At 40.1% G+C, this 12,612-nt stretch overlaps 1 protein-coding gene across 2 annotated transcripts in view; it reads left to right on the top strand.

Moving 5' to 3' along the window:
* Positions 1 to 12,612, top strand: part of LOC146304731 (voltage-gated inwardly rectifying potassium channel KCNH7-like) — an 85,205-nt gene that overhangs the window by 62,504 nt on the left and 10,089 nt on the right. The window contains exons 12-14 of one of the 2 annotated variants that reach the window (XM_084713444.1): positions 2,681 to 2,924; positions 7,439 to 7,638; positions 9,158 to 9,239. In XM_084713444.1, the coding sequence (XP_084569570.1) occupies positions 2,681 to 2,924; positions 7,439 to 7,638; positions 9,158 to 9,239 (526 nt within the window). Of the gene's footprint in view, positions 1 to 2,671; positions 2,925 to 7,438; positions 7,645 to 9,157; positions 9,240 to 12,612 lie in introns of both variants that reach the window. The other variant, XM_084713443.1, reaches the window with a different exon arrangement.

Raw genomic sequence — 12,612 nt, 5'->3', positions numbered from 1 at the left:
AGCGAAGCAACGTCAAGTTCAGTCAGTATCGCTTTAAGTGTATGCTGTATTTAGAATACTTTTAACTGCTTTATCTTGTCTTTCTCTCACTCAAACAGACTTGCTGCACTTCAGCAGCCTCGTTCTGTTCGTTTGTCTTATTGTGTGAATCTGAACCAACCTTTCAAAACACATAACACGTAAATATAGCGTACACTGAAAAGTAGATTGATTTTTTTTTAGACAGAACATGCTTCAGCTTTCTACACCACTGCACCTGCTGCCTCTCCAAACTGGGAGTGTGTCGACCACCAGCTACTGTGGTCAAACAATCCGAGCTATCATTTTAAAGTTTTACTATGTAATTGTTGAATTATTGTCCCAAACATGCATGTTATTGGAGGACATGTTCCCTCAGTGTCTTATCTGTACATACATGAACACATACTGTAAACAGTTGCTGTGATACCACATCATAGATGCATTTACAGTATCTACCTGTGCATGCCAGTTACTGCAGACGACACACAGAGCACTGAAAGTTTCTCACAGGCCACATTATGTGTCCATTACCGGCAGACTTGCACGTGGCCTGCCTCGAGGTCCCTCTTTGCATGAAATCTGTGTATTCAAACACAACCCCATGATATTCATCTGGTACCAGAGACAGAGTGAATCACGCCTGTGAGAGTGGGCACAGCCTCGCCGGGTGCTGCCAGGTTTCCCTCCCACTGTGGGAGGCTTGGCTGCACGCTCTGCGGTGGCACCTGCGCTTGCCAAATGTTGTTCAGTCTTTCCTTTCCAAATCTACTGATCAGTTTTTTTGTTCCGAGCAAACAAAAAAAGCCTGTCAGAGCCAGAAATCCAGCTCAGGCTACATCTCTTTTTGCTGTGCTCGTGTCATTAGCACATTGTATTTTTATGTGTAAATGACAAAGATAAAAAATGTGTTTTTTCTTGTTTCGACTGCCCCTTATGTGTCCTCTAAGCCCTTTCCCCCTCGCCTTCCAGTGTCTGTTATGGTGTTAAAGTTCACAGTCAGTTCACGTTGTCCGGGGAACATTAGTTGTTTTGTCAGTGGTCACTGTATCTTTGTCTTTAAAGGGTAAGTGTAAGTCTATTTTTTTGCATCAAAAGTCCTAACAGAAATTGTTACATTCATGTAATTAATTATTTAATCATTTAATACGCATATTTGTCATTATATTTTTGACAGTCTCCCAGGCTATCTCGGATGGGTAGGAATGATGACCAGTCAACATTTTTGATATGCATTTATTTATTTATTTTATTTTATTTTTTACATACATAGCAGATTATGGATCAGATTGTTGAGGAATGTTTCAATACTGAAATTAATTGAGAGAAAATGTCATTTCGGTAACATTTTATAATAACCGTAAGTAATAAATGGTAAATTGGAAGTTATTTCAACTTTGGTTAATAGTTTCAATTAAGTAATGTTTTTATATGCTTTATAAACCATTAAGCACTTTATAATTGTGGCATATTTTAAGATTAGGCTAATTTCCATCCTATTCAATAAAACCTATTTTTTAGATGCCTGATAAGAAAAATACTGGGCATCAATTCAAAAGGATTGTTGTGACACACAGTAATTAAATCACTGTGTTCCTTTCCCTGAACTGAACAATCAGTATTTTTTACTGAAATACTTGCCTTAAAACTTAAAATAGTCATGACATGGATTTATTTCTCTGATAAATGTATTTTTGCATCAGTGTGGGGCAAAGAAAATAATTAATGTAGTTGAAGCCATTTTCTAAAAGTAAACAGAAAATATGGAAACAGCTCCATAAACACCGGATGGCACATGGAGTGATGTTATGTCAAGGTAGTGCAGAAGTTGCTTTTCAGAAATCAATCTGACAGCTACTAAGACAAACACAGCAGCTGTACTGCTGTGATAAGACATTTCAAGCTTATAGAGAAGCATACAGTTACCTCTCTGTCTGAAATACTCCCACACCTTACATGATCATGGTGAAGTTTGTTAGCTGCAGCTTGTTCTCCTGTTAAATCAGTGCTTTTTGCAGCTCACTGCAAAGTGTTGACACACGTTATGCAAATCAACATATTTTCATAATCAGTGACATTGATTATATTGATGAATCACTGAAATGACTGAAAAGTTTAATTAACAATTATCAATTTACCATTTACTTAATGATGTTTATCATAAAATGTTACCAGTGTTTCTGCTTGTTGGTCATATAGCAGGTTGTGCCTCATATATACATTTCATCTTTGCAGTGCATAAAGGCAGTGAAACACTTTAAAAAATATATTTGAAAATACAAACAGAGAGAAGACAAATATTCAACCTGTGTTTCAAGTCTGTGCTGTCGTTTATCTGCAGCTTCTCAGTCTCTAAATGTTCTGTCTTGTCTCTCGTCTGCTGCTAAAGCTGCTGAAAGGCTCAGTGAAACACTGAATTGTGTAGAGGACATTGCAGGCTATTTCTTCTGCAGGGTGTAATAGGTTTTGAGAAGAAGGAAAGAACACAAGTGGCAATTGTATCTCTGGAAATCCGTTCAATTTGACCTACAACTTCACCTCCAGAACCAAAATTTAACACACTTAGTAAAAATCTCTGCACAAACAAACCCCACAGTTTCCACATGATACCTGACCACATTCATGTCTGCTTTGACCCGTGTTTCACACCCAGGTCCTGAAGGGTTTCCCAGAGTGCCTGCAGGCGGATATCTGCCTCCACCTCAACAAGAACCTCCTCCAGGGCTGTAAGGCGTTTCGCGGAGCCACGAAGGGCTGCCTCCGGGCCCTGGCCATGAGGTTCAAGACTACCCACGCTCCCCCAGGAGACACCCTAGTCCACTCCGGAGATGTGCTCACAGCGCTCTACTTTGTCTCCCGTGGCTCCATCGAAATCCTCAAAGATGATGTTGTAGTGGCCATCCTGGGTGGGTCTGCTGTACTCCTCAAGAACGCTGTGATCAGTAGTTTGTTATTGATTAGTGTGACCCCATGACTTCCTTGTTTCACGTCTTTATTAATTGACCCATGAAGTTGGTGTCAGCACTTGTGTGTGTGTTAGGCATCAGCAAATCTTGTCCCCTGCTACACAAATCAGGCAAAATGCATATAAACTCTCAAACTAATGGGTGCCATTCCTATGTAATAATTTAAACATATGAGATAAAACCAACTCTGTCATAAAATCTGCATGTTTATCCAAAATATGTATCTCAATAATCAGTGCTCAAACACTTTAAACAAACATTTCCACAAGCATGTACCGAATTCTAATAGTTAGATCAAATTGGGAATGACATTATCTGAAAATTCATATTCATTCACCGTCTGTGGCTGTGTCTCATGCTGTGCTTGTAAACAGTGATCAGAAGTTTGATATAATCTTGTTTCTTTGTTCTAATATGCCTGATCTCACCAGAAAAAAGTGAAGGAAGTACCCAGCAAGGAGGTATTAATTTTCTGTTCAGGTTACATCAGCATACGTCGCTAACGAAGAACGCTATTGATTCCACGATTCAGTCACACACCAGCACACCAGCAAACATAAAATGACATTAACTGTTTGCAGCCAGACGGATTTACAAATGAACAAACTGAACATTTTGGGAAAAATACTTTGCTTTCTTGCCAAGAGTTGCATGAGAGGATGGATACCACTCTCATGTCTGCAAGAGCCAAAAGACAGTTATCAGCTATCAGAGCCAATGTGAGCTAAATCTCACTAATGAACACATTATATATTTGTTTTACTGTGTACACAAGCTGAAACATAAAAAATGACAAGTTATAGTTTAACAAGGGGTTATGTGCTTGAAATATTTCTTGCAGTGACTTCCTGGAGTCACACTGCCAGGCTGCAAATTTAGGAGTCCGACTATGGCGAAGGCATAACCTGCCTGACTGTGCCTCTGATTGTGACGTTTCTCACACAGTCCTCACACGGTTTAGCAAATTTCAAGCCAGTTTGCCAAAGACAGCAAAACCTTCCGGTTCTTTCAGCGAGGGCTATCAGACGCACAGTTCGGCGGGTCAGGCCTTCACCAAAGTAGCTGCAAGTACCAGCAAGCTGTTTCTCATTCAGTCTCATCTAACTCTGCAAGAAAGCAAATACAAAAAAATCCTTTAATAGTTTATTTACTGTATTTAATTGAACAAGTGAACTGAAATATTCACCTTTAACCATTAAAAATGGTCCAGGCCTCCTAATGCCCCCCTTTTGGCCCTGACATTAGACCTCAAATACATCCCTAAATTGAGTTACTAGGCACCCAACATATCTTCCACTGCACACAGGCATTTAAAAAGGCATCCATTAGCTTGTCTGGCTGTAGGATATAAACTCTGATGGGAGTACGATGCGAGTTCACACACACAATTGATGTAGAAACTTTGTGACATTCATTCAGCGTCGCTGTACACAGAGTGTCTAAACATTTCTAATTAGCCCCGTCAGTTCTGTTGTCGAGCCAGTACGGAGCTCAAAAACACTTCAAAAACCACTACAGGAGAGCGCGTTGCATAGTCCTGTCATTGCAGCCTGGTTAGCTTTGCTTGAACTCGCCTCCATAGTGTAGACGCGGGTGGGCCAGCTAAATGAAGATGGCTCCGTTGTGCTGTGATATGGCTGGGTTGGCAGCTGAGATCCCTGTTGGGTATGTTGTAATAACTTACTTCAAAGAACAATGTGATTGCTGCCGCCTCACAGTCGTGCCTCAGATGAAGGGAGAGGACAGGAAAGAGTGGGGGAGGACACATGGTGGGACGAGGGTAACGGAGGATCTGTGTTGATGGGAAAAAAAAAAGAGGAGAGCATGATTGCTTTCAAATAGAGATGGATGACAATAGATGCGGGAAGGGATGGAGAGCTGAGCGAGTGGGCGGGGTAGGAGGGAAAGACAAGTGATGGGAGAGAAAGAAGTAAAAGAAAGGGGGCAGATTGAGGAATTCAGGAGAGAAATGAAGTGCCAGAGGGAGAAAGGAAGTTAGCGAGAGTTTCATGCGGTTGTCAGCGTGGTGTGATGCACTGCTTAATGACAGGAGCCACTGAGCCGCACGGTTTTATCGACAGCATCAAATGTAATCACAGTAAATCTCATCTCCTCTCCGTTCCCCTCCCTCCTCTGCTCTCATCCCAGCGGCCGGCGGCAGGTGTATCCTACTAAGCCTTTTATGCATCTGTTTCTCTTTTTAATGGCTGTTTTCATGCAGCCAATAAGGCTTGGCGAAAACCAATGACACAATAAGGTCATGATGAGCAAGAATCATGGATGTAGAAGTTGTAGGTTACGCACAGCTCAGCACATTTGCTCTGCTACTGCAAAAGAAGTGCTGATTACTCCGTTTTCACACTACGGCGCCGATACACCACTGTCATATGGTCACGTATGACACACATTACACTGCACCACACGTAGAAATGCTGCGCCTTACAGTAATAGTGTGATCAGCAGATGGAAATAATTGATTATCCAATGGCTCAATTTGCAATTCTGAGAACAAGACTAATGTGACCCTCTGCAAACACTAACAAAGTCAATACTCAGCAGTGTTTGACATTTTCATTATTTATAAAACCTGATGAGATGTTTTTTTATGTGCTGAGACATCCTCTATGGAGGCCTAAAGTGGTCAATTAAAAGAAGACATGACCATATGAATAGATTGTGTAAAATACATAAATTAACTAATCATTGTGGCATTGAAGAATTTATTATAATTGACCCAAAGGTTTTTATTTCTAGGACCTTACCCGTCTTGTGTTGTAGCCTCCCTCGTGTTTTAATGCCTTTCTTCATCACCTGCATTATGAAAACATCAGAAACGTCAGAGAAAGTAAGCGTGCATCCTGCTTGTAGTTCATTTATAAAATCCCAGCACACCGGGGAGCGTCTCTCCTGCTGGGCTGATGACAGCACTGTCAGCCCGAGAGTCAATCACAGTTGACGGCTGTAGAGGAGGCTGAAGCACTGTCTGGTTCAAAAGTGGTTTAGGTAATTTTACTGACAGTCATCACCGGAGCAGAGAGCGTTGAAACGGTCTGTAGACTGGAGCTGAGCTGCCTGCTTCTGTCATGCTTTCCTCCATGTTTGTCACTCTTCTCCCCCCTTTGTGGTTTGTGGTCATTTTGAGTCTTGGTTTGTATAATTTATGGCTCCCATGTTGTTGCTTCTGCACTGTTCTTTGTACAATGAGTGACAAAATACTGAGTTAACTGATGTCTCATATCATCAAATTTTCAGGGGCAGCCCTGTCGCTTATTTTATCATTCATTTCCATAATACCTGAGTTTTATTGGCCGTTTTATCTTCATTTTAATTCACAATGTCACTTTTTATTTTAGATTTTCACTTTTCAGAGGTGTCACGTTTGCCCTCTCATCTTTCAGCCAGTAAGTGAAATAAAACTAGAGCTAAATCTCTGCTTCGTTCAGCCCTGACAAAATATAGCAAAACATTTATTTAAATGGGAACAGTGGTGTGTTGAAGCCTGTTGTGTTAAGCGCACTGCACTGACTTTTTAATATGGCAGGATTTATACACATCACCGCTGACTGGGTAAAACCTCTCACACACCCATCAAATGAATATATTCCTCAAAGCCTGTTTTATTGTTTCAAGTAAACATGTTCGGTGCATAGGGCTTTTCAAGACTGGCTTGTGAACAAATATAACTTGGCAGGGGAGCTGCCATTTTTCTGGATAAAGAGCACTATAACGTCTACATTTCTCAACCAGTTTCAACTTGTTTTGTATTCAAGGGTATTCATGATCTATGTGAAGTAAGTTGGGAAAACTTTGCTTCCAACTCCATTTAGATTATAAACCCTTGACTCATTGAAATTGTTTGAGAAATGAGAACATTACAGTGCTTCCTATCCAGAAAAACTAACCAGACCAGCATGGTGTCGACATTGACATACAGTCCAAAGGTCGCTGAAGGGGTCTACATTTTAGATGACTGTAGTTGAGCTTGCTATCTTAACAAACAGGAAGCATGTGACTGGAAAAATTAATGTAATTTTGAACACTTTTAGGCCTCATACTGCAGTCTGATAGTCCGCGGAAGCAGCACGGTGTAAACCCTGTGGCTGTTCCATGTAGGTCATTAGTCACTGAACAGAGGCAGGAATGTTTGGCCTGTGTGACTTCCATGCGGACTGACTGGCATTGTGTAAATCCTTTTTTAGATCACAGCGATGCCCTTTAGCCTCTTTAACATTCTCACGCTCCTCTGCCAGGTGGCTCGACTGTTTATAGGTCACCACGTACTGTACTACATGCTGCCCATTTACATACAACTGAATTAAATTAAACCTCTAAAGTTCCTCCTCTGTTGATGTTCCTTAAGAAGCCAAGAATAGATAAAAGCTTATGTCCTCATTAGCTAACAGGAGTCGGGTACTTACATTTGATTGCTCTCCTCTCGCCCGTTCCTCCTTTAGGTAAGAACGACATTTTTGGCGAGATGATCCACCTGTACACCAAGCCGGGGAAATCCTGCGCAGACGTGCGGGCGCTGAGCTACTGTGACCTCCACACCATTCAGAGGGAGGAGATCCTGGAGGTGCTGGACATGTATCCAGAGTTCGCCGACCATTTCCTCACTAACCTGGAGCTGACCTTTGACCTCCGTGATGAAAACGCCAAGGTAATCAGCAACGGAGGCGCCACCACTAGAAAGCATTAGCAAGGATTGAAGACTTTTATGTAAAATCAATCGTAGTAGTTCTGCTTTACAGTAAGAAAGCTCCTAATAGAGACCATTAAATTGAATTAAACAATCTGTTCCTTTTCTCTGTCATGTCCATTTCCTTTTTATTAATTCTCCTTAGTGCTTCAATTTATCCGCGGTTGTGGGAATGAAAGCACGAGGGCTAATTTAAATGTTTGCTGGAAGACAAGTAAGAGATACAGTAGAGCATATTAGTCAAGCACTAAGAGTGGGGTGGACATGATGTAGGCTGTAATTGGGATAAATTGAGTGTATCGGAAAGACATGTAAGGCCAGTGGCATTACTTGAACGAGAATCAACATCAGTCAGTTGTTTTATTTATCTTTTAACACAGAGCAGGAAGTGCACTTTGTCTCGGCCTTGTGTTATTTATTCAGAGAATTGGAAAGAAGAGACAAGAAAGGAGAGACATGAGAAGGTTCTGGTAGGATTACACCAAAAACAGTTGACACACTGTGATCCGACAAGACCAACAAGAGTTTATGTTGCTTAGTTAAAGAATAACTTGGATATTTTTCAACCTGGATCCTATTTTCCCATGTTCTTTCATGTCAGAAGCAAAAATGAGCTGCAACATAATCTCTCTGGGTAACTGTTTTGCTACTGACAGGCTCAGATTGTTAATCTAAGTGTCTGACAACATCATGGAAAGGATCGCTACAAAGATAGACCTATTTTTAAAGGGTGAGTTTTGCTTTGTATAATCAGAAACAGACATCATGTCACTCTGTTCAAAACAACCAAACTCCACTGACAAAAACAGTAATTTTACCTCTCTGATCTACCGCTGCCTCGATTAGTTGCTGCTGCTCTTTGACAGTTACGTTGTTCACTAACGCAGGGCTGAGTCTGTGTTACTCTTTTCTCACTATTATATATAATTAATTAATTATTATTATACATTTTTGTCAGTTGAGTCTGGTTGCTTTGAACAGTGATATAGTGGCTGTTTTTAGTTAAAAAAAGCAAGATTTTACTCTTGAACACAAAGGTCTCTCGCTGTAGGGATCATTTCCATCATGCTGTCAGACACTTAGAATAACAATCTGATCCAGTCAGTAGCAAAACAAGTACTTTTACTGGACATACTTTGACAGTGTGCAGTTGCCTGGAGGGGATTATGTTGCAGCTTAGTTTATCTGCTGTTAGCTGCAGCATTTTTGGTCAATACTGGGGAAATCTCAAAAAGTGTTGTTCCCTTTAGTCCCTTAGATGCAAAAACATAGGACAATATAGCGTGTGTTGAAAAATACAGGAGTTACCCTTTCAGGAAATGTTAGTTTTAAATGGACAGTTTTAATTTAATTCTTTTAAGATTGAAGACCAACACAGTAAACCACTTTAATATGCAAAGACACCCAATAACTTTTTGTCATGTGCATTAGTATGTGTCATGGTTCAATCTGATCATGGATTCTCCATTTACAGACTAGCAGTCAAGGAGCCGATTCTCACATGGACAACGCTAAGTGTCCAAGACGAGTGTCCTACAAGAGGAAAACCTCCACAGGTCAGCTTCAGACACAACATGACCACTAATACCACCGTGCTTTAAAATCATAAAACCATGTTTAGTTTTTGAATTAAAGACACAGCTCTTGTTCAGTGTTTTGTTAACACTTCCTCTCAGCGGCGTCACTTATTCAGCCGTCTCGCATCTCTGTCCCTCTGCACCTTCATTAGAGAATTAAAACTGGCACGGCAAAACAACACCTCATGGGTAGTGCTCCACCCGTCCTCTGTGCACGGGTGTAGGCAATGACTTCATTCAGTGTGAGTGTAAGTGATTGACAAGCATGTTCAGACAATTCTTAAGATCCTAGCACAGAAAAGTTTGTTAAAGTAATACCAAATTTTTGCTCACGAGCATAAAAATTAAATCATATGAAGTAAAATGTATCTTGAGTGTTTCAGTCTTTGTTGTACATGTGATCAAAATGCTCTATTGCAGCAGGAATAAATATAAAGTTTTAACAATAGTTAATTAAGTGTACATGAATAAGTTATTTAGTACAACCATGATAGTGGCAAATAGCTTGATGAAGCAGTTTATATGATCAGTCGGATTCTATTTCACGCTTAATTCTTCTGTATTTCTGGTTGTAAATGACCACATCATTTCTTAAAATGTGACACAGCAGCGTTTGCTTCAAAATGCATTTCAAGAATAAAACATGAACCACTGATTCTCAGGCTGTGACACGCACAGGATTAATGAGCTCCAGTAATCGGGTTTCTCCAGCATAAACAGGCAGAACGCCGAGTAATAACCGACCGGCGTGATGTGTGTAGAGGTGTGTGGGGTTATTTTGTAGCAGACATTTGAACATGATTTAATGAAGGCAAAAACAGTGGACTGTTGTTTGTAACAGCACTGCTCTCCTCCAATCAGAGGTTGTCAGCAGGGATTTAATGAACTGAAGGAGTTTTTTATACAGTTTAAAGCAGCTGTGGACAACAGACACATTCAGTTATAGATAAACGCAGACAGACTTCTTGCTGGAAAAGTTCTGCTTGTACTAAAAATGACAATAAACCCTGAAGCTGTAAGTTCTTGCATATTAATAAATGAAGAATATGTCATATTTTGGTATTAGTAGTGAAGCTCAGGTGTTGTGTTGGCAGTGGTATCAAGGACTTTCAAATAATACCTCTGCCCTGCTAAAGATAGATCTTAATAACGTGTGAAAGCTGCAAAGGTGATTTTATTCTACAGTAACTGCAGTTATTTGTACTCTTCTGGCTTTCGTCTCACTAAAACAGATCCAGATCCACATGCGTGTGTCAGTTATTATGAGACACTTCCACTCTTTGTGACTCTTTAAACTCTGAAGGGCTGGTGAGGGACTGTGGTGTTTGTTTGCACGTGTGTTTTGTGGGATCCTTCATTTCAATAACAATGAAATGAACAGTCCGCAGTTGTTTGCTGCGTGGTGTTACTTCACATATGAGAGAGGCCATTTGTGATAAATTCCAGGATTCCTGCTTTTCTCGTGTATTTTTTCCCTCTAAAGAATCTGCGTTCAAAAACTTCTCTTTGACTGAGAAATAAAAAACTATGATGCCATCTGCCAGTGTTTGAATTATATAATGAAGCTCTACTCACTCATTCAGTTTATGACCATGAGAGTTAGGGATGCACCCAAATCCAAATACATGATTTGAGAAAGCACAGATATGGAAACAGATATTTCTTCTATTCAGAGTTGCTTATTAGTTTAAAAAGGGTTGCATCTGCTTTAATCAATCACTGAAGGATAGTTTATATACTCATATAACTTAAGCGTAGAGTTTCTGTTAATATTTCGATCTTTCTAACCTTTTTTCAGTCTCATATTTTTCTGTATCACCCAGTTTGCCTTATTTTAACATGTATGAACCTTGTCGACTTCTTGTCTTTCATCCATATACAGATACACATATACAAATAATGACGTCTCTGTGCACCTCTAATGAAGGTCTGCTGGCGCTGACGCTGGTTCATTAGTCAAATTAAGGGTTACATCAGGGAGCAAGATTACCACTTAAACCAGGCTTATTTCAGCGAAGGAGGCTTATTTTCAGGACGTTCTGTTTTCAGTTTAAATAAGTCTGACAGACATCACCGGGTTTGACCAGGCTAGTCTTTAGGATTCACTTCAGGCCTAAAAAATGTTACAGTCAGTCTGATGAATTGAAACTCAGTTGTCCTCTGACTTTGACCTTTGACAATTTAAAAAAATGACACGGCTAATCTGAAGGTATTAAAACAGCCTAATGACAATATGGAGGCTGTTATGTCACTTGTACAAACCAAGTAACATAATACAAATGATAAAGACCTTCGTTTCTACAAGCAGCAAATATTTTTCTTGCTAGAAATTAAATCACCTGGCTGGTTGTCATGTTGTATCCTATACTTCTTATATTTTTATTTTCAACACTTACCAACTTACACTGTGAGGAAATTTCCCATGGTCCTGTTGCCGACTGCTTGTCAGATTGGTGTCATGGTTTGTTTTTAGTACTGAAGACGAAGGACATGTGCATCGATTTTAGACATTCTCCCCCTGACAGTTCAGCCAGTGATTGATGGCCAGCATAGTCAGGAAATAGCGGAGCCCTACAAGTATTTGGGAACTATATGAGACCATAAACTGACATTTTACAGTAATACTGACATGATATAAAAGAAAAAATAGCAGTGTCTCAGCAAAAGTTTCAGGTCAAGAGGACTGTGATGACAATGTTTTACTGATCTTTAATTGAGTCTGTGCTCACTTTCTCTTTCATCTGCTGGTATCAACCTCAATCAATGTTAAACATAAAAATGTACTCAATAGATGATCAATGTGTGCAGTAAAATAGCTGTTACTGTGCAGGAAACTCTGCAGGATCTTTATAACAGATATTTAAGAAAGCAGCGAAGTCTAATTGTTCCTATCCTTCAACTGTTTCAGTCTCTGCTGTCCGCTCGCAGAATACCAATGGAGGGGCAAAGTCACACCCTTTCTAATGTGCCTGATGGGACATTACTTCAGAAAAATTGTGAATGGTAGTCAGTGGCAAGAGACAAATCATTTTTTGATCCTATTTGATTTCGCACTGAAGGTAAAAGTTCAGAGGCGGTGTATCAAATCTAGAAATCACTGTTGGTGGATCCACCGGGGGCATTTTAACATTAACATTTCATCAAACCCAGGATGCGCCTGTTCGTCATGCAACATAGGGTGTGTTTGATTTGCGTCGCTGGTAGTGGCATGTAATGATTGTGATCAAAGCAGATGCTTTTTTTAACTATGCCGAGGTAAAATAATGCTGATTGCATTATTGACTGGTGATGAAAGTTCTATATTATATATTGTTAGGCGTCCTTGCATCTTTTTTAGTGGGTGTACAGAAAT

Source organism: Lutjanus erythropterus, chromosome 24, assembly GCF_056507025.1.
Source record: "Lutjanus erythropterus isolate fLutEry1 chromosome 24, fLutEry1.hap2, whole genome shotgun sequence".
NCBI classification, from domain to species: domain Eukaryota; kingdom Metazoa; phylum Chordata; class Actinopteri; order Lutjaniformes; family Lutjanidae; genus Lutjanus; species Lutjanus erythropterus.
The sequence above is the reverse complement of the archived record's forward strand: the minus strand, read 5'-3'. Positions and strand labels throughout refer to the sequence as shown.